At 45.5% G+C, this 21780-nt stretch overlaps 1 protein-coding gene across 4 annotated transcripts in view; it reads right to left on the bottom strand.

Moving 5' to 3' along the window:
• The window catches only part of LIMCH1 (LIM and calponin homology domains 1), a 391967-nt gene that overhangs the window by 130424 nt on the left and 239763 nt on the right, over positions 1-21780 (bottom strand). For all 4 annotated transcript variants that reach the window (XM_075346998.1, XM_075346997.1, XM_075346999.1 and 1 more), the window contains one exon: positions 5227-5333. In XM_075346998.1, coding sequence (XP_075203113.1) covers positions 5227-5333 — 107 coding nt within the window. The remainder of the gene's footprint in view (positions 1-5226; positions 5334-21780) is intronic.

The raw sequence follows: 21780 nt of genomic DNA, 5'->3' as shown, positions 1-21780 counted from the left end.
TACCTTAGTAGCCATTGTCTAGTCGGTGACTTCCAGACTACATGTATACCCTCAGTCTTTCTGTAGAGATCATTTGGATGAACATTGTCCATGCAGCTTTAGATTCATCCAATGGGAGAGGCGATCTTGTCCAACCAATCGATGAGGACGCAGTGTGCCCAGAGGGAGGGCTGTAGCTATAAGAGAGGACTTCTTTAAGCCACCTGGTTGATGAAGGTTGATGGATGCTGATGGATCCAGTCTAAGCTCTTAGGAGCTGACTAGAGGATCAGGATATCTTATGGCTTCAATCTAGGGACTCCGGTTCCGGTTGGAGACCATATCCACAGCCTAGGGATTTCGACTCCGGCTGCCAGGATTGTAACATCATACCAGGACTACCTAAGGAGGACACTCAGGTTGGGACAGTTCAGTCACCTGTTACAGACTTTGCAGACCTCAGACAGCTTCCTAAATCTGGCATTATTCCTTTCTCAGTGGGTGCCCGCCAAAAGCGGGGTGCTGCTGGATTGGAGTAAATAGCCCTGGAACCTCTGAGGCATGAACATTCTAAATCCCTGGTGAGCCAGCGGAAGGGTGAGACTCTGTTGCCTGTTACATTTGTGTTTTGCTGGTTATGTGTTATGTGCCGTTAATTGTTTGGGGATCCAATAAAGTCTAATTATTGTGGTTCCCTCACCCTGTGTTGTCTGAGTAGTGTTACGCCCATGGTTAAGGAGGCCGGCGTTCAGTTAGGATGAGCCCTTAGCCACGCTGTCTTTCTAAAGGCGGCGGGTTTTAGTGGACGAGAGCACCCACTGAGCCCCGTGACTCCACAACCATATCTATAAGAAACTATTTTAGTTCAAGCAATCGCTTAGTCATTAAATAAGTGCTGCCTCACTGAGTGGCTTGATTTACAATTTTCCCTTTACCAGCACGTCTCTTCAAGATGGAATCAATTTAGGGGTTCTGGTGGCAATAACCAACTTCCTCACTTTTCCAATTAGATTTCCAGCATGTCCTCCCAGTTTCATACATCCGGCTTTTCGCCAGTTTGGCGGATGCGGCGCACGCCAGTACAGTACGATACAGTATTGTGGCAGCGCCGCAACTTCCGGGTCACATGCTCCGGTCAGATGACAGCATGTGACCGGCGTTTGTCGCGCTGCCACTGTACTGTATACACTGTACTGGAGTGCGCCGCATCCGACAAACCGGCGAAAAGCCGGATGTGTGAAACTGGCGTCCCTCTTGCAGACTCTCTCTTCTTGCCAGCTGCAGCGTGTGCACAACACAGCGCATGTGATTAATATGAAAGTGTTTTGAAGCAGCTTCAACAAGATCATCTAATCCTAAAGTATCATTTTGCTGTTCTTCTGTTGTAATATCTGTTTGTTCCTCAGTTACATGAACAGCACTCTGGCTCCATCTCACACATACTGAATCCTAAATTTTCTTCTAGCTGTTGTTCATTACTCTCATTCATCAGTTTAATTGTACTTATGTTTGAAGCATTGTCCTTACAATAGCAAGAACCTGTTCTTTTTTGAGTTCGTAGTCTTGCAGAACTTTTTCCACTAAGGCCTGGAGAAACTGGCTGATGTGATGAGCTTTACTATCTTTTACTGTCAGTGTCTTACTAACAATTTCTTTCTTGTTACAAACATATCGAATATTGATGGCAAATAATTCAGTGAAATGCAGTGACTCTGGCATCCCAGCAAAGGCAATGGGTGAAAAGATAGGACATTCAGACACAGCGTTCTGTGAGGATCCTCACAAAGAATGATCATGTTCATTTGTGGCCTTTCTAATCTGCTTTTGAAATTGAAAGCATTATTTATGAGCTCAAAAACCTTTCAGGTGATGCAGTTTTTAAAAAAGCTGATCTGCTTTTGCAGCTGAAAAATGTATCCTCAAAAAACACAGCAAAAACGCTGTGTGAATGTAGCCTTAGATCAGGAATAGAACAGACATTTATAGGACATTTCATAACTTTCCCAAATTCCTATGAAAAAATATTCAGCACATTCTGCATTGCACTACTGTCCCCAATTTATTATATATTGTCGGAGTCGGTGCATTTTATACCGACTCCGACTCCACCAAAATGAGCTCCGACTCAAGACTCCATGACTCAGACTCCACAGCCCTGATACATACACACATACAAAATCCTGTCAGTTAGAAATAGTTACAGGGTAATAAATCACTACCTGGACCACAGGAATTTGAATTTGCACTATGATTGTTTATAAAGGATGTGATTGATGTCAAATGGCAATAACTAGTGATGGGTGAATAGTAACCAGGATCTAGCGACATGCAGTTTTTTAACTTTTTTCAAAAACACTACTTGTAGCGTTTTTGAGCTGCGTCCAAATACTGCAAATCGCTGGATCCTGACTAAACAGCACACAAACGCATGTGAACGCTAACATGCTGATAGACATGATCCTGCTTGCTCTACTGAGCATGCCCAGAAACCAGCCTGGTGTGATTAGTCTCTCCCCCTCCCTCTCTCTCTCCCCCGCCTGAGAGCGGTGGACTCTCATAACCAAGGTAAATATCGGGTAACCAAGCAAAGCGCTACTTAGTTACCTGATGTTTACCTTGGTTACGTGTAGAGAGAGACGGCTCCTTGCAGCTGCGGGCTCGTAACCAAGGTAAATATCAAGTATTCAAGCAAAGCACTTCACTTAGTTACCCGATATTTACCTTGGTTACAGCTTACCGCAGCTGTCAGATGCCGGCTCCCAGTCTATCACGTTCAGTTCCCCTCACTCCCGATCACATGACTCCAATGCCCGCCCATAAACTTCAAGTGACAGAATCCTGCAAAATAACACTTGCGTTTGCATGCATTTTTCTTTGCAAAAACATGATCCGCTTTTGCAGCAAAAAAACGTTCATGACGCATGCTAAAAAAAAAACGTAGTGTGAAAGCAGCCTGAAACAAGAATAATTCCATGAAGCTGACCATGATCGGCTCTGCTCTGGTGACTCCTGGAAGCTACGTTGGCTCACGGTACTGTGCTATTCTCAGAACTTTCATTAGTTTCCAGTAGAGTTCAGGCTCAGGCCTTTGCTGTTTTTCGAGTGCCACCGCCGGTCATCGGAGTGGGATAAAGTTATTCCCAATTCAGTGATAAAATGGAGTTACCAGAGCTAGACATTAACTACCCCACTGTTTTAGAAGAAAAACAAAAACAGTTTTTCCCCCAAAAATATGTATCGTGACCCCAAACCAATTTTTTGAATATAGGCTTCCATCTAGAGGCCATGAGTATGGGGAAGAGGTGGAGAAGTGGTGTACAGGAGAGAACGCTTAAAAGGATTTTCCCATGAACAATGATCATTTTAAAGTTGATTTTAATCACTAGATCTTATAATAATAATAATAATAATAATAATAACTACAACTTATGGAATTCGATGTGTACTGAGATAATCTTATAATTGTGTCCCTGCTATGTACTGTGTGTGACTGTACAGGTCTGATCATACCACATCTCCTGGGCCAGGAGGAAGTAAGAAAATACACAAACATTACAGCTTGGTATTGCAAATTATTCTATGAGGTAAAATAGTTTTAAAAAACAGGCAAGGAAATGCTTTACCTCACAAAGAATCAGATATGATCTCATGCTGTGCTATCCGTATTCTCTCTTTTGCTTCCTCCCCTGCCCAGGAGATGTGGTATGATCAGAACATGTCCCTGTATGGTCAGACACGGCCATTACACAGTACATAGCAGGGGCACATATACAATATTATCTCAGCACAGGAACATTTTTTTTTAAACACATCCAATTGTGGAAATTATTATTATTCGAAGATCTACAGATCAACTTTAAAATTAAACTTTTTTTTGGGGGGGGGACCCCCTTTAATATGTGCGAGGAATGATGCTATTAACCCCTTCACGACCATGTGCGGTCGGCACACATATCAGCTGTTTTCAACAGCTGACATGTGTGCCTGCTAGCCGCGGGTGGAATCGCTTCCACCCGCGGCCATTAACCCCTTAAATCTTGCTGCCAAAGTCTGGCAGCAAGATCTAAATGCGCGCGGCCATGTTTTTTTACTTACCGCCGCCCCCACCGGAAGTCACGTGCGTGATCACATGACTATCGGTGGTTGCCATTGTAGCACAGGGTCATGTGATTACACCTGCAGCTATGATGTTTCACTTTCGTTTTCCCTCGGCACGGAGCAAAGGGAAACAGAAAGTGACTGAATCTGCTGTTTACAGCTGTATAGCTGTGATCAGCAGATAGATAATAGCGATCGGATTGCTGATCGCTATAGCCCCCTAGGGGGACTAGTAAAGTAAAAAAAAAAGTAAAAAAAAAGTTTTAAAAAATAAAAAAAAAACCTAAAATGTTCAAATCACCCCCCTTTCCCCCCATTGAAAATTAAAGGGTTAATAAATAAATAAATAAATATACACATATTTGGTATCGCCGCATTCAGAAATGCCCGATCTATCAAAATATAAAATCAATTAATCTGATTGGTAAACGGCGTAGTGGCAAAAAAATTCCAAACGCCAAAATTACGTTTTTTGGTCGCCGCAAGTTTTACGCAAAATGCAATAACAGGCGATCAAAACGTAGCATCTGCGCAAAAATTGAAACATTAGAAATGTCAGCTCGAGACGCAAAAAAATAAGCCGTCACTGACCCATAGATCCAAAAAATAAGAATGCTACGTGTTTTGGAAAATGGCGCAAAAAACGTGCACCACTTTTATTGGACAAACGTGTGAATTTTTTTTAACCCCTTAGATACAAGTAAACCTATACATGTTTGGTGTCTACAAACTCGCACCGACCTCAGGCATCATACCCACACATCAGTTTTACCATATAGTGAACACCGTGAATAAAACATCCCAAAAACTATTGTGCCATCACACTTTTTTTGCAATTTTTCCGCATTTGGAATTTTTTTGCTGTTTTCCAGTACACCATATGGTAAAACCTATGGTTTCATTTAAAAGTACAACTTGTCCCGCAAAAAACAAGCCCTCATATGGCAAGATTGACGGAAAAATAAAAAAGTTACGGCTCTCGGAAGAAGGGGAGCAAAAAGCAAAAACGGAAAGTGCCCCGGGGCTGAAGGGGTTAATGGAGCAGACACTTTCTTTTCACCGAATCCAATTAATCAACTTCATGAATATAGAATATTGGAAATATATAAGGGAAAATCGGAATAATGGCTCCATGATATGGATACCCACCTAACTGTTGTCCTGTTGACGTTGTCCTGCAGATCACCTGGGTCGAAAAGCTGTGATTCTTTCAGACCAAGTTCTTTACAACCGCGTAGGAATAATGTTACGTTATCCTACAAAGTAAACATAAGAAGTATTAAAAACAACAATCAAAAATGCTTATTTTATTTTTTTAAGATGTATTATCATCTATGAGAAATATACAGAGCTGAATTCCAGAATATCATATTAATCTAGTAAACTGCATGGATAAAAACAAATACCATAGCAATACATGAACATTCTACTAATAGAACAAATATTTTTATATCATAAATAAAAAATAATCATCTCCCATTGATGCAATTACTTAGCTGCAGGAAGAAACAGTGTCATAAGAATGACAAAGGTTTCTGGGTTTTTTCTTCCATTATTTTCTTAGCGATGTAAGCAGCTTAGAGCATTACGCAACAAGTCCGGGAGCAGCGGATCTCACGTATAGAGCAGACGTAACCTTCGTGAATGGATGGCAGCTGTCTGCCCTCCTTATAGAAGAGACAAGTGTCAAAGTGGAAATACTAATAAGATCTACCCCAGTGCATTGAGCCACGCAACACTGCATAGATACTCCTTTTTACAAGGAATAAGCCTAATTCCGCAGGAGAATACCGGAGACCAGAGCTGCCTGTGCCCACGATCAGGGTTCGGGTCGCTGTGGTCTACAGCCTAAGTTTTACCCAGCTCACCTGCTTGATAGGAGACCGAGACCTGTGGACCGTGCAAGGAAAAAAGTCGGCAATTCTTTGGTAATGATGAAGGAAGATATTCCAGCAACTTGAGTCCAAACAGGAAATTCTTTAAAACATTGATTCTTTATTCACATATTAAAAAGTCCATGTTGGGGTGAAACAAACCCAAGACAGAGAGGACGTGTTTCAAACACTTGGTTCTTAGTCAATCTCAATCTCAGATTGACTAAGAACCAAGTGCTTGAAACACGTCCTCTCTGTCTTGGGTTTGTTTCACCCCAACATGGACTTTTTAATATGTGAATAAAGAATCAATGTTTTAAAGAATTTCCTGTTTGGTCTCAAGTTGTTGGAATATCTTCCTTCATTCTTTTTACAAGGTATGAAGACCAAAAACAATCCAGATTATTATTTTTTTATTTATTTATTTTTTTTTTTTTAAAGTAAGAGGGTTAATTCCTTACACCATTATAATGGGCCGAATCTCAAAAAACATACTTATAGACAACTATGCAACCGAAACTGCTGCTGTGTTATGCCAATACGGCCGGCAATTCAAGTCATTCCTGCTGCCCTGAAAGTCTTTCAAGGTCATTAGCCCTAATTAGCACAAGACATGGAATGTGCAGTATATGTGGTCATAGCAATAATAGCTTATAATACCATGATCTGTGGGGATGAAAGGAACTTCCTGATCAGATGAAGTGAAATATGCATTCATCAACAGCATGCTTCAGTTTTTCATTATAGATCCTTTTGGCTCCATTCATTTTGCAAAAAACTTGTCTTGCTTTTAAAGAGTAAATAACAAATGCTGCCTAAAGAAGTTATGGAGGAGACCAAAAAGTAGTTTCTGCAGCTTAACGGTACGTGCAGAAGATCAGGACTTACTGCGTCCTGGACTCAACAGGTCCTGACCTGCGGGGCCATGAGACTCTTCCGCAGGAGAATACCAGAGACCAGAGCTGCCTGTGCCCACGATCAGGGTTCGGGTCGCTGTGGTCTACAGCTTGTATTCTCCCTATGCAGGATCCGGAACAAAGCCCCTGAACAAGGCCCCTGAACAAGGCCCCTGAACAAGGCCCCTGAACAAGGCCCCTGAACAAGGCCCCTGAACAAGGCCCCTGAACTAGGCCCCTGAACTAGGCCCCTGAACTAGGCCCCTGAACAAGGCCCCTGAACAAGGCCCCTGAACTAGGCCCCTGAACAAGGCCCCTGAACAAGGCCCCTGAACAAGGCCCCTGAACAAGGCCCCTGAACAAGGCCCCTGAACAAGGCCCCTGAACAAGGCCCCTGAACAAGGCCCCTGAACAAGGCCCCTGAACAAGGCCCCTGAACAAGGCCCCTGAACAAGGCCCCATGGGCTAATGTTGGGAAAGAGACTTCCGGCTCACATATAGGGCTCATTCACATTGCTGTACTGTTGATCTGCCATCAGATCGCACTCTAAGCAACGTCATGCTATGAGGCTGTGCACCTATCTTGATTTTTTTCCTCAGACTGTGCCAGACCAAAGAAAAAAAAGCAAAACTTCCACGTTAGATCAGATTATTGGATCGCACTTGGCCATGCAAGTCAATGAGTCCATGGAAAATATAAGACTGCACTCGGGAGACATCAGAGTGCAGTCCAATTTTCACAGTCTGGCAGAATGGAGAAGATTGGCAAAAAATATCTCATTCTGAGCATACGCTGATCAGAGTGTGATTTACATTATCGTCCTCATGCTCTCAGATGAAGGAATATATGGCTGTCTGCCTTTGCCAGATAGTCTGAAGAGCTGACGCCACTGAAGAGGAGCAGAACAGCGCTGGATCCCAGAGAAAGCGGCAATGTGTGATGGGGGGCTTCCTGAGCAATTAAAATGAGCAAGTTTGCTGGCCCCTGAACACACAGTGCTGCTGGCATAGGGGGGTGTCTGGCCTTGTATAGTGCACTATTTTGCAGGGCAGCCTGCCTGATCTAATACTACTGGCATGGTGCACTACAAGCATCTGTGTGACTGGTACCTTCTACAGGCTGTATCTATGTGCATCTATAATACTAAGCACCCCCTCCCCATGGATGGTAGGCGTGTGAGTGGTTGTTCATCAGTATTTGGCACCTGTTTTTTACAATGGGGGCTGCTACTTGCTGCAGTACATTGGTATTGTGACCAGGCATTGGTAAGTATGGCCGCTTTTCTTCTGTGAGGTATACATGTTTATACTTTAGCCTCATTTCTATACTTTTATTAACCAGACAAAATAAATCCAGCCCTTACATACTTCCTCCACACAAGATCTTCAGTCTGCATGGCATTCCACTTTCTGCGGGGTTGGAGTGGATATGCTCACATTCTTCAGGAGCTGAAAACAAAATGACATTCCAGATGCCATCATCTCTCCACCCCACATTCCCGCCAGAATGAAGACCTCCTAAACACAACCCCGGAGTTCTGAGCTATACCTTGGGTGTTATATTTCCGGAGAACCCATCAAGTTGTCTAAATAGTGTTGCTTTGAATCATGTAGATTACCACCTCGATAACATCCACATATCCCAGATGTTTGTGATGTGCCCAAGGTGTAAAGGGGACTATATATGGTAATGTTAGAGTTTGGGAACATTAGGCCCAGGATTAAGGTCTTTGTGTAAGAAGACAGTTTGGAGAAACCTGCAACAAATGTTTATACTTCGTAACAGATTAGCGTGTGGGACAGTAGAAACTTTCAACACTTAGGCTTCAGGACTATTGGATTTGGATTCTTGGGAACACCACTATAATATATTGTTTTACGGAGAAAATAAATTTAATCAACACATTCAGAGAAACCCGAATACTGGATCATGAACTGGACTAGTGTTGAGCGGACCCAGATCGGCAAAATCCGGATCCGCACGGTTTGAGCGGCAGATCCGACTCCGACCCGGACGCGGGATTCCGTGTCTGTCTGTCTGTGTCTCTTTCTCTCACTCATCCGGACTTCTTTCTCAACCTGCCGGGTAGCCACCGGACCCGGATTTTTCACTATCCGCTCAACTCTAGACTGGACCCCTGAAACCTTACGTAAGGCACAAAATGTAAAGAAATCAGCTATCTATAGGACATGTCACAACACGTGCCAGCTAGGAACCTTAAGTCAACATGTTCCCAAAGTGATAGGATATTGTCCACATCTAATGCTATCAATTATAGCATCTATGGATGTGATTTACATAGGAATAACCATGAATATTGCATCAAGGTCAAAGATGACAAATGTGACAGATTAAAACAAAGATGATCCATTACTCAGGTTTTATTTTCATTGTCCAATTTAGTTTAACGTTAAAGAGGCTGCCCAGGTGTTCGGAATTGCAGTTGGGCTTCAATATAGTTAATGGTGCTGAGCTGCAATACCAGATACATCCTGCAGACAGGTGTGGCACTGTTAGGCTATGTACCAGCGGATAAATCCGCAGGTACGTCCGCAGGTTTCCCACAGCTGATCCCCGGAATCCACAGCTATACATAGCTGCGGGATTCCAGCGAAATATCTGCAGTAAACCTGCGAACATTCGTGCAACTTGCCTGCAAAAAATCCCGGCCTCTATCTCCATAATGGAGGGCTAGGAATTCCATAGATATTTCCGCAGGAATAACTGCCATGCAATTATGTGCGGCTGCGAGACATCTGCAGCATGTTCCGAAACCGCACATACCGCAGCATGGACACAGGACTCCCCATGTCCCATAGGATGACATGGGGTGTGTCTGTACTTGCTCAAACCTGTGGATTTATCTAGAAAATCTAGATATATCCGCAGGTTTTCCGAGGCAAAATTCGCGGGTACAGAGTCCCGTGGGCACATAGCCTTACGGCCACTACAATGAAGTTGTCATGCGGAGTTCTGCATATACTCACCAGATGTCATGGCGAGTTCTGCCCCTGTTCACACTTCAGAGTCTGACACGCCACCTGGTGCTTTTAAGTTGCTCAGTCAGAGCCGAGCGTCGGCCAGTGTTGTGCTCACTGGTGATCGGTCTAGCAGAAGTTAATGCCTGCAATTGCTGATCGGGTTACAGGTTACTGAAGACCTATCACAGTCGCCTCCACCTTTTAAAAGTTGGTGGAACCTCTTCCTCCATGCCGACTATAGCTCTAGTGATACCAGCCTTTGTGTGTTGAGAACGAGCTTTTCGTAACTGCTAAGTATTACTTGGCATTTTGTGGAAATATCCTCATTGTTTCTTTATTTCTTCCCTGTACTTTATGTCTCCCTGAGTACGTATTGTCTTTACCCCTGTGTGTGTTTGCAGGGAGTTTGTGCTTTGGTTTTTCCCTTGAGATTCATCACTCCTGTCCCAGCCCTCCCTGGGGGTTGGGGGAGAGGGGGTATTAGACCAAAGCCTAATCAGGAGTCAGGGCTACGCTGGCGGTCCAGACCTCGCCACCATCATGTGTACCTCTGGAATAAGGGATAGCTTAGTGTGCCTAGTCTGAGAGCCAGTCTAGGCGCCCCCATTCCTAGTCACAGTGTTACACCCCACGATAGAGGTTTTAGTCTGAACTGGAAGGACATGACCCACCAATTCAATGCCAATGTAAACATGATATAGTGAATGAAACATTGAAAAAAATAAACTAAATCACGTTTCAGATGAAAGAATTAGAAAAAGAGAAGCTGCAGGCGCTGGATCTAGACTACAGAAAATAAGTATAGGCTACTGAGAAATGACTAGGAATTGTAGTGGGAGGCACGGACCCCCTACAAGGGCTCAAATTAGCAAAAAATATCTATTTACATTTAGATCCAAACAAACAGGTTTAACATTCCGGCTCACAAAGCAAAATGTTGGCTCCTGATAATAATAATAAGATTACTAATTTTTGGATAACCATCACAGTTTACTGGCTTTAAATGAAAGCTAATTTAGCTTAATTTGACAGATAGACAAAAACAAGACTTAAAATGTCGTTAAAAGAATCTGCATTCATGTTAATAGCCGAAATGTTTACAAGGCCCTGTGTGCGTTTGCCAATTGGCTGCGATGGGAAAAATTCTAACAACAGATTAAGTAGGTGCCGAAAAAAGAGGCTTTTTAGTTTATAAGCATCACTTCTGTCTATTAGATATGAGATATATGCCCAGAGGAAGATGAATGAGCCGATTCCACATGGACGATCGCTATGGATGTAGCGGAGCTGGACATTTTGATATTTATCACAGATAATATTTTCGGTTCTAGAAGTCACTCTTTGCTCTTGGCTCGGATTCCATTCTCAGAAACGTCAGCGATAAAAAAAATAATTATAGCTTCTATAGAAGCGTATAGGCCGCTTTACACATAGCGACGTCGCTAACTAGGTATCGCTGGGGTCACGGAATTCGTGACGCACATCCGGCCTAGTTAGCGACGTCGTTCCGTGTGACACTTACCAGCGACCGCTAACTATCCGAAAAATGCCCAAAATCGTTGGTTGTTGACATGTCGTTCGTTTCCCAAAAATCGTTGCTCGTCTGGTACGCAGGTCGTTTGTCGTTCCTGAGGCAGCACACATCGTCGTTCCCGGGGTGTCACACGTAGCGAACAACAGCTTACCTGTGTCCTCCGGCAACGAGGTGGGAGTGACGTTCATGCAGCTGCTGTCCACCCCTCCGCTTCTATTGGTGGCCCGCTGTGTGACGTCGCTGTGACGCCGAACAAACCTCCCCCTTCCTTAAAAAGAAAAAAAGTTTGTTCGGTGGCTACAGCGATGTCGTTAGGAAGGTAAGTTGGTGTGACGCGTACCGGCGATACTGTTCGCCACAAACAGCGATTTGCCCGTGACAAGGGGCGGGTGATAACACTAGCGACATCGCTAGCCATGTCGCTGCGTGTAAAGCGGCCTTAAGTATTAAATACAAGAAAAAACATCAGATGGGATGTGATAACCCCCTCCTCTTGCCATCACATGGAGAGCCATTACATAATTTGGTCATCTCCATAGAACAGTTACAGGTCTGCATAATGAACACCATAACCTAAGGCTATACCGGAGCATGCAGTTATAAATCAGTAATAAATGTTTGATTGGTATGGGTCTGACTGTGGGGAACCTCACAGAACCTTAAAACATGGACCCCTGTCACCTGGTCCCCCCAAATACATGACCACGATGAGCTCCTATAGGAAATAGCTGATGAGCATGGATGTCATTGCCATCTCCATCTCCAATGGCAATGTAATAGTGGGATAACGAGGATCAATATCCCAGATGTCAATAAAAATAATTTATTTAAATAAAAAAATACCATGTAATGCATTTTGGCTGTGATCCAGCCTTTTCCAGGCATATACCGTATCTGCCTTCTGCAGTTCAGAAATGTTGCCAGAAAAGCACAAACTCAGACATCCATATTTTTTCTTATGTTTACAAGAAACACCCAGGTTGTTGCTCATCGATATATTTTCAGCCACTTTTGATCTGTGTTCGATTTTACCTTCATTGTGGCATCTGTTATTCTTGTATGCCAAAAAAAAAAGCCATCCTTGTTTTACCCTAAACTATGGACAAATATACAGTATGTTATCCGTGTGATGTAAAATTTGAAAAAAAAAATAATTTTTTTTTTGTCAGACCAATAGATTTCAATGGGCAAGTTTCACTAGTCACTAAAATTGAACTGGATACATTGAATTGGATAGATCTCCATTTTGTTTTTTTTTGTGTGCAGACAGATAGGTGCCAATTCAATAACGACTGGTGTAAATCAGTTTGAAAGTCACAACATTTTTAAAGGAAGTGGAGATTCCACAAATTTTTCCAGCTTTTGTGGTTTCCACAAGCGGTGGTGTTCCCTATGCCAGAAATCGTACTCCAGTCCATGACTGGAGTAAGGTTTGTGCCGAGGTGCACAACTTGTTATACACTCCTGATCCATTTAGGAGCATTTGCTTTGTAATGAACAAGCAGTATGACTCCACCACACTCCCTCATCTAGTCCAACGTGAACATCACTTGTCTTGATGAATCGGGGCCTTAGGGGCACTTTGCACACTACGACATCGCAGGTGCGATGTCGGTGGGGTCAAACTTAAAGTGACGCACATCTGGCGTTGCTGTCGATATCGGAGTGTGTAAAGCCTTTTTGATACGATTCACGAGCGCAAAAGCGTCGTAATCGTATCATCAGTGTAGCGTCGGTCATTTCCATAATTTCGGAAGGACCGATGTTACGATGTTGTTCCTCGTTCCAGCGGCAGCACACATCGCTGTGTGTGAAGCCGCAGGAGCGAGGAACATCTCCTACCTGCGTCCTGCGGCTCACGCCGGCTATGCGGAGGGAAGGAGGTGGGCGGGATATTTACGTCCCGCTCATCTCCACCCCTCCGCTTCTATTGGCTGCCTGCTGTGTGACGTCGCTATGACTCCACACGACCCGCCCCCTTAATAAGGAACGGGTCGCCGGCCAGAGCGACGTCGCAGGGCAGGTAAGTGCTTGTGAAGCTGGCGTAGCGATAATGTTCACTACGGCAGCTATCACAAGATATCGCTGCTGTGACGGGGGCGGGGACTATCGCGCACGGCATCGCAGCATCGGCTAGCAATGTCGTAGTGTGCAAAGTACCCCTTAGTCTGTAAAAGAGAACAGACAAGTGAACAGTCCCTTAGACTTTAATGGATCCATAGACACGAGGAAGGAACAAATAGGTGAAAAATTTAAATTAGGGTTTTAAATTGTATCTAAAAACTAACCAGCACCTCTAAACAGAATAAAGCAAGTGTGAACAGGTACAAGCTGCTATGACTGCATAATACAGAAATAAAAGCATACAACACTCTAAGCGCCAAAATATATGAACATTGAACATGTGAAATTTGAATTGCAATAAGCTATATGGAATATTCTTTTGAAAATTCAGTTAACGCATAAATTGGCCAATTCATGAGAGCCCATCAGCCGCAGCAAGGCGTCCTTTTTTGACGGTACCCTAACCTAATATCATACCTTTCCCAGACTACAAGCTGACACATTTATGTGCAGGTAGGATCTAGCATTAATTAAAAAAAATAGCCTTAGGTTGATGGAATTAGTGCTCAGTCAGAAAAGGAGGTAGTCCCAGCTTTTCAATAGTTCATACAACAAAAAAATTGACCAGCACCTAAATTGGCCAATTCATGAGAGCCCACCAGCTGCCTGAAGGATGCCTTGGCACTGCTGTCGGGGTCTCATGATTGGAGAGCTGTGACCTCATTTTCTGACTTAGCACTCCTCTTATCAGTATAATGCTATTTTTTGATTAAGGTATAGAGAGTTCAGCTCACCCACATGAAGTCTTCCAGGCTGGGATGGATGCCCGCAGTCCCCTGGACAGACCGGTCCATGATCCAAGGCAAGTAGCAACAAAAGGTAAGTATGTGGGACTCAGCACCAATGCTAATGAATAAAAACTTGGAACTTTATTGAATAAAATTTAAAAGGAGGGTCACAGATCATCCAAAATAGTCATGCGACTTGCTGTGCGGCTTGACGCGTTTTGGACACAAAAAGGGGGAATTAAAAACAGTCCTTAATTATAAGCCCGGGCTTAATGCTGCTGTATTCTTTTGTTTACTTTTTATCTTCTTGCATGAAGCCAATCAGCTATAGTGATGTCATGAACTCTCCGATACTGACTGGTGTCTGGGCATTATAATCCCTGTATCGGATATCATGCGATGGCCAAGGTACCACGCTATGTAATCTTGGAGCTGGGATGTGTGGCTTCCTGCAATTATAGAATAGATGATATAGCATTGATAATCACATGAGCTTGCTCCTGACCGTATTTAGCAGGTAACATCAGCACACACATCATTACTCATGGGGATAAACTGCAAAAAAAATGTGAAAAATCACTTTAAAAGAGGCAAGAAAGCTCTAACGTGAATGGTTTAGGCTCTGCTCAAACCACATCTGAGCCGTGTGTAATTGCTACAAGTCCACGATGGACGGTTCCCCATACATTACAGTATAGCTTTACTTAGTGATGAGCGAGCATGCTTGTCACTACTCGGTACTCGCACGAGTATCACTGTACTCGGGCTGCTCGGCGGGGACCGAGTAATCTCGCGATACTCGTGCTTTACTCGTGGTCTTCATTTCTGCATGTTGGCGCTCTTTTGAGAGCCAGCCCTCATGCAGGGATTGGCTGGCAGACCACTGCAATGCCACAGCCCTGTTAGTTGTGGAATTGCAGTGATTGGCCGGCCTGCACAGCGTCACCGAGCCTTTATATAGGCCGGCGCGCTGTGCTCTGCTCACAGCTATTCTGACAGTGAGTGTAGGGAGAGTGTCGCTGATTCAGGGAAAGCTTTGCGGCCCTTTATAGCTTTTTCAGTTGCAGGGCTGCAAACAGTGTGACCAAAAGTCCTTCTCAGGACTATTCTAGTTGTATACAGGCAGGCAGGGTATAGCCAGGTCGGCGTACAGTAGCAGAGTCCTTCTCAGGACTATTGTTGCTATATACAGGCAGGGTATAGCCAGGTCTGAATACAGGCTAGTGACCAAAAGAGTCCTTGTCAGGACTATTGTAGCAGTATACAGGCAGGCAGGCAGGCAGGGTAGTGGTGACCGTATACCAGCCTTCATATCTGGGGCTGGTGTACACAGTGTAAAACAGTCCAGATAGTGTCTGACTTGTCTGTACTGTAATTGTCGCTCCCCAAAAAAACCTGTTAGGTTATTATTGCGTCCGTGCTTGGTTTTTAAAACCGCACGTGTGTGCCTGTTGGTGGCAGCGTACAGGTGCACTGGTGTGCGTTTTTACCAAACTATTATATAACGCACAAGTGTAGTGTATAATACACGTCAGTCAGCAGTGGCTGATAGTGTCAGAGTTCTTAATTTTTGCTCCTAAAACCTGTGTTAGGTTCTTAGTGCGTCCGTGCTTGCATTTAAAAACCGCACGTGTGTGCCTGTCGGTGGCAGCGTACAGGTGCACTTGTGTGCAATTTCCAGAAACTTTGATATAACGCACAAGTAGTGAATATACACGTCAGCAGTGCACAGCATTGCAAAATGCGCAAGGGCATTGGCAAGGAACAAGGAAGTGGACGTGATGGTGGTGCAGGCAGAGGCCGAGGTCGTGGGCAAGCTCTAATTTCGCCACAACAAAGGGCCACATCTAGTCGCTCGCACGTCCTGTCCCAAATTCTTGGGGACCGCAGCAGTACACCGCTCTTGAACCAAGACCAGTGTCAACAGGTTGTTAGTTGGATAGCGGATAATGCTTCCAGTCAGATTGGCACCACCACAAACACTCTGTCTTCCACACGGTCAAGTGTCAGTAGCCGTGATACTGCACCGCACATTTCTGAACCTGATCCTCCTTCCTACCACCAGGCTGAGTACACGTCCTCCTCGGACATTAATGATCCCACACTTGGACACTCGGAAGAGCTGTTCACGTTTCCATTCACACATTCTGGCCTCTCGCCAGCTCATATTGAAGTGGGTCATGAGGAGATCGTCTGTACAGATGGCCAAATATTTGAGCAGCCACGTTCTCACGAAGTTGGCAACGTGTCTCAACAAGTGGTGGACGATGATGAGACACAATTGTCAGCAAGTCAGGAGGAGGAGCAGGGTGCGGAAGAGGAAGACGACGTGGTGGATGATCCAGTAACTGACCCAACCTGGCAGGAGGATATGCAGAGCGAGGACAGCAGTGCACAGGGGGAGGGAGGCGTAGCATCACAACAGGCAGTAAGAAGCAGGGTGGTGGCCCCAGGCAGAAGTCAGGCAACCGTTCCCCGGAACAACACGACGACACAAGGTGCCTGTACAAATGTTAGGTCTTCACGAGTCTGGCAGTTTTTTAAGTTGGATCCAGATGATTCAAAAAAGGCCATTTGCAACACCTGCCGTGCCAGCATCAGCAGGGGTACCAAAACTAGCAGCCTGACCACCACCAGCATGATCAGGCACATGTCAGCCAAGCACCCGACTTTGTGGGAAGTACAACAGAGTCGAGGAGCAGTGCTTGCTGATGTCACTGCTACGTCTTCGCTGGTTGTGCATGCGAGCCAATCCTCTGTCCATGCTGCCTGCGAACAAGCCTCCTCCACTCCTGCACCTGCAGTTGCCTACGCAGAAAGAACACCATCATCAAGCACGTCCTTGTCCCAGCGCAGCGTTCAGTTATCCATTCAGCAAACCTTTGAACGCAGGCGCAAATACACTGCCAACACCCCACATGCCACAGTTCTAAATGCTAACATTTCGCGACTGCTTGCGCTGGAAATGTTGCCTTTTAGGCTGGTGGAGACAGAAGCATTCCGTGACCTGATGGCGGCAGCTGTCCCACGTTACTCGGTCCCCAGCCGCCACTATTTCTCCCGGTGTGCCGTCCCCGCGTTGCATAACCACGTGTCACAAAACATCACACGTGCCCTGAACAACGCTGTTTCACCCAAGGTCCACCTAACCACAGACACGTGGACAAGTGCTTGTGGGCAAGGCCGCTACATCTCGTTGACGGCACACTGGGTTAATATTGTGGAAGCTGGGACCCAGTCTGAGCGAGGGACGGAACACGTCCTTCCCACACCAAGGTTTGCAGGCCCTACCTCAGTCAGTGTTTCACCCACACTCTACAGCTCCGGAATGTCATGCTCTTCAGCCTCCTCCTCCTCCTGCGCATCCTCATCCACTGTGCCCTCCACACCAGTCACAAGCTGGAAGCACTGCAGCACTGCCTCGGCGAAGCGGCAACAGGCTGTGCTGAAGCTAATCTGCATAGGTGACAAACCCCACAATGCAGAAGAGCTGTGGACAGCTCTGAAACAGCAGGCAGATCACTGGCTCACACCTCTGAACCTAAAGCCAGGAAAGGTCGTTTGTGACAATGGCCGGAACCTGGTGGCGGCTTTGAGGCGAGGCCAGCTGACACATGTTCCATGCGTGGCCCATGTGCTCAACCTCGTGGTTCAGCGGTTTATAAAGTCATACCCAGAGCTGTCTGATCTGCTGGTAAAAGTTCGCCGCCTGTCTGCACATTTTCGAAAGTCACCTACTGCTTCAGCCGGCCTTGCCGGCTTTCAGCGCCGTTTGCATCTTCCGGCTCACAGACTGGTGTGTGATGTCCCCACGCGTTGGAATTCAACTCTGCACATGTTGGTCAGGATATGTGAGCAGAAGAGGGCAGTTGTTGAGTACCTGCATCACCTAAGCCGTCGGGAAATGGGTCAAACTCCACACATAACACCTGAGGAGTGGAGATGGATGTCAGACCTATGTACCATCCTCCAAAACTTTGAGGACTCCACCAAGATGGTGAGTGGTGATGACGCCATTATTAGCGTCACCATACCGCTACTCTGCCTTCTAAAACGGTCCCTGCTGAAAAACAAACATGATGCATTGCAGGCGGAGCGCGATGAGTTGCAGCAAGAAACAGTAGTGGGTGTGGGTGATAACACACAGCCCAGCCTCGTCTCATCACAACGTGCAGTGGAGGACTATGACGAGGAGGAGGATGAAGACATGGAGCAACTCTCCGGCCAAATTGAGGATATGACATGCACACCAGTCATATCCTCGATTCAGCGTGGCTGGCCAGAGGACAGGGTAGATGAGGAGGAGGAGGAGGAGGAGGAGGAGGAGGAGGAGGAGGAGGAGGACAGCATGTTCAGTCATCTTGTTGGTCAGGCTACTGAAGTCCTGGCTGTTAAGAGTCTGGCGCACATGGCTGACTTTATGGTAAGCTGCCTGTCTCGTGACCCTCGCGTTAAGAACATCTTGGCCGACAATCATTACTGGTTGGTAACACTGTTAGACCCACGCTACAAGGAGAACTTTTTGTCTCTTATTCCCGTGGAGGAGAGGTCAACCAAAATGCAGCAGTTTCGGAAGGCCATACTCACGGAAGTAGGCAAAGCATTCCCCTCACAAAACGCTAGCGGCATAGGTCAGGAATCAGTGGACAACCGAGGCGTACAGCCGAGAGAGGCACAAGTCCAATCCGCCAGAGGTAGGGGAACAGTCTTTAAGATGTGGGACAGTTTTCTCAGCCCCTCACGTACCACAGCCCCTGAGGTGCGGGGTAGTGCCACAAGAAATCCTAAGTTTGCCCAGATGCTGAAGGAGTACCTTGCAGATCGAACAACTGTACTCCGACATTCCTCTGTGCCTTACAATTATTGGGTATCCAAGCTGGACACGTGGCATGAATTGGCTCTCTACGCCTTGGAAGTCCTGGCCTGCCCTGCTGCTAGCGTTTTGTCAGAGCGTGTTTTTAGTGCCGCAGGTGGAATCATTACAGATAAACGCACCCGCCTGTCAACTGAAAATGCTGACAGGCTGACTCTGATAAAGATGAACAAGGGTTGGATTGGGCCAGACTTCACCACACCACCAGCAAATGAGAGCGGAATTTAAAGTTTGCCATGTACCTCCACTCACCCATGGGTACACTTCTCGACTTTGGATAATCGCTGGACTGCTCCTCCTTCTCCTCATGCGCCATCATGATGACCGTTACAATAGTTAGGTCTTTGTTTCAGGTATACCCCCAGTGGTAAATTTTTTCGCCCATTCTTTGCAGAATGGACATTACAACGACAGGAGACCCGCTCCTTTGCAATGGGAACAATGTTTTGAGGCCCTCATGCACGTCTCTACCCAGGGACAACGTGGAGCCTCCCAATTTTTGGCTGCCCTGCCTAAGGGCTATACTGAAATACACCCACTTCCTTAAAATGGACACTTAATGTTTTGAGGCCCTCATGCACGTCTCTACCCAGGGACAATGTGGAGCCTCCCAATTTTTGGCTGCCCTGGCAAAGGGCTATACTGAAATACACCCACTTCCTTAAAATGGACACTTAATGTTTTGAGGCCCTCATGCACGTCTCTACCCAGGGACAATGTGGAGCCTCCCAATTTTTGGCTGCCCTGCCTAAGGGCTATACTGAAATACACCCACTTCCTTAAAATGGACACTTAATGTTTTGAGGCCATCATGCACGTCTCTACCCAGGGACAACGTGGAGCCTCCCAATTTTTGGCTGCCCTGGCAAAGGGCTATACTGAAATAGACCCACTTCCTTACAATGGGCACTTCAGGTTTACAGGCCATAATGCACGGCTCTATCCAGGGACAATGTGGAGCCTCCCAATTTTTGGCTGCCCTGGCAAAGGGCTATACTGAAATAGACCCACTTCCTTAAAATGGACACTTAATGTTTTGAGGCCCTCATGCACGTCTCTACCCAGGGACAATGTGGAGCCTCCCAATTTTTGGCTGCCCTGCCTAAGGGCTATACTGAAATACACCCACTTCCTTAAAATGGACACTTAATGTTTTGAGGCCATCATGCACGTCTCTACCCAGGGACAACGTGGAGCCTCCCAATTTTTGGCTGCCCTGGCAAAGGGCTATACTGAAATAGACCCACTTCCTTACAATGGGCACTTCAGGTTTAAAGGCCATCATGCACGTCTCTATCCAGGGACAATGTGGAGCCTCCCAATTTTTGGCTGCCCTGCCTAAGGGCTATACTATAATACACCCACTTCCTGACAATGGACACTTAATGTTTTGAGGCCCTCATGCACGTCTGTATGCAGGGGCATTGGTGAACCTCACAATTTTGGACTGCCCTGGCAAAGGAAAATACTACAAAGACTCACTTCCTCAAAATGGGCACATTAGACTCAAGAGGCCTTCATGTACGTCTCTTCTCAGGGACATCGGAGTGCCACACAATGTTTTCACGTAAAATCTTTCATGTATTAATCTCAAAAAGTAACATACACCAGATCTATCTCACTATTGGGGATGTGCCCTTAACATTTCCGCCATGAAAAATCATTTTGGGGTCATTTTGGAAGGTTTTCTGGTGAGTCCGTAAAAATGGCGTAAAACGCGGACAAAATTGTTCACAGCTGTGACTTTTGAGTGATAAATGCTTCAAGGGGTCTTCCCCATGCTGTTGCCATGTCATTTGAGCACTCTTCTGAGACTTTTGTGCCATTTTTAGGGTTTCTCCATGCTGCCGGGAGGTCATTTCACAAAAATACTCGGGTCTCCCATAGGATAACATTGGGCTCGTTGCTCGGGCCGAGTACACGAGTATCTTGGGAGGCTCGGCCCGAGCTTCGAGCACCCGAGCTTTTTAGTACTCGCTCATCACTAAGTGGCATATCTCACTGCTATAATTTTCCGAAATCATAGAAAAAAAAAAATGTATAGTGTCCCTTTCCCACCCAATTAAGCCAAAAGCGCTCCATTTGGTAAATGGGCAATAAATACGCTTAGGTTTCTAGATGTCTACCGGGAGTAAATAAGACATTAGAAACAGTCTACTGGCACGTTTTGTGTATACGGGTACATGACACTGTATATAACTTTGGGGAAAGGCATCCTTTATAGGGGACACACTCAGAAGCTGTGATGTAGCTGCTCGTACAGAAAAGATGATTAATTGTGGTGTTCAGACAACCCAGGTAAACTGCACACAAATATAATATCCAAGAGTGCGGATCTTGGCACAAAAGCTGCATACCAAGAGTCTCTGCCCAAAGGCAATAGAAGTCATGCCAGGCATTGCATTGTAGCGCAGAACTGGAGATCATGGGTTTTCTTCTTGAAATGAATTTAGTAAAGTATTTGTCAGCCTACTGCTTGTGTTTCTCTCCATATTTACAGATATAGAAATTGTACAAGACAAATCCAAAGAATAAAAAACGTCTTCAGCATGGCATCCATGGCTGAGCAGTGGCATGCAAGCCTTACATCACCCAGCGCAATGTCAAGTGTTGGATGAAGTGGTGTAAAGCTGCCATGACTGGGTTCTAGAGCAGTAGGAATGTGCTCAATGGAGTAATTAGAGGGGCTGTC

Source organism: Anomaloglossus baeobatrachus, chromosome 1, assembly GCF_048569485.1.
Source record: "Anomaloglossus baeobatrachus isolate aAnoBae1 chromosome 1, aAnoBae1.hap1, whole genome shotgun sequence".
Classification (NCBI taxonomy): Eukaryota; Metazoa; Chordata; class Amphibia; order Anura; family Aromobatidae; genus Anomaloglossus; species Anomaloglossus baeobatrachus.
The sequence above is the reverse complement of the archived record's forward strand: the minus strand, read 5'-3'. Positions and strand labels throughout refer to the sequence as shown.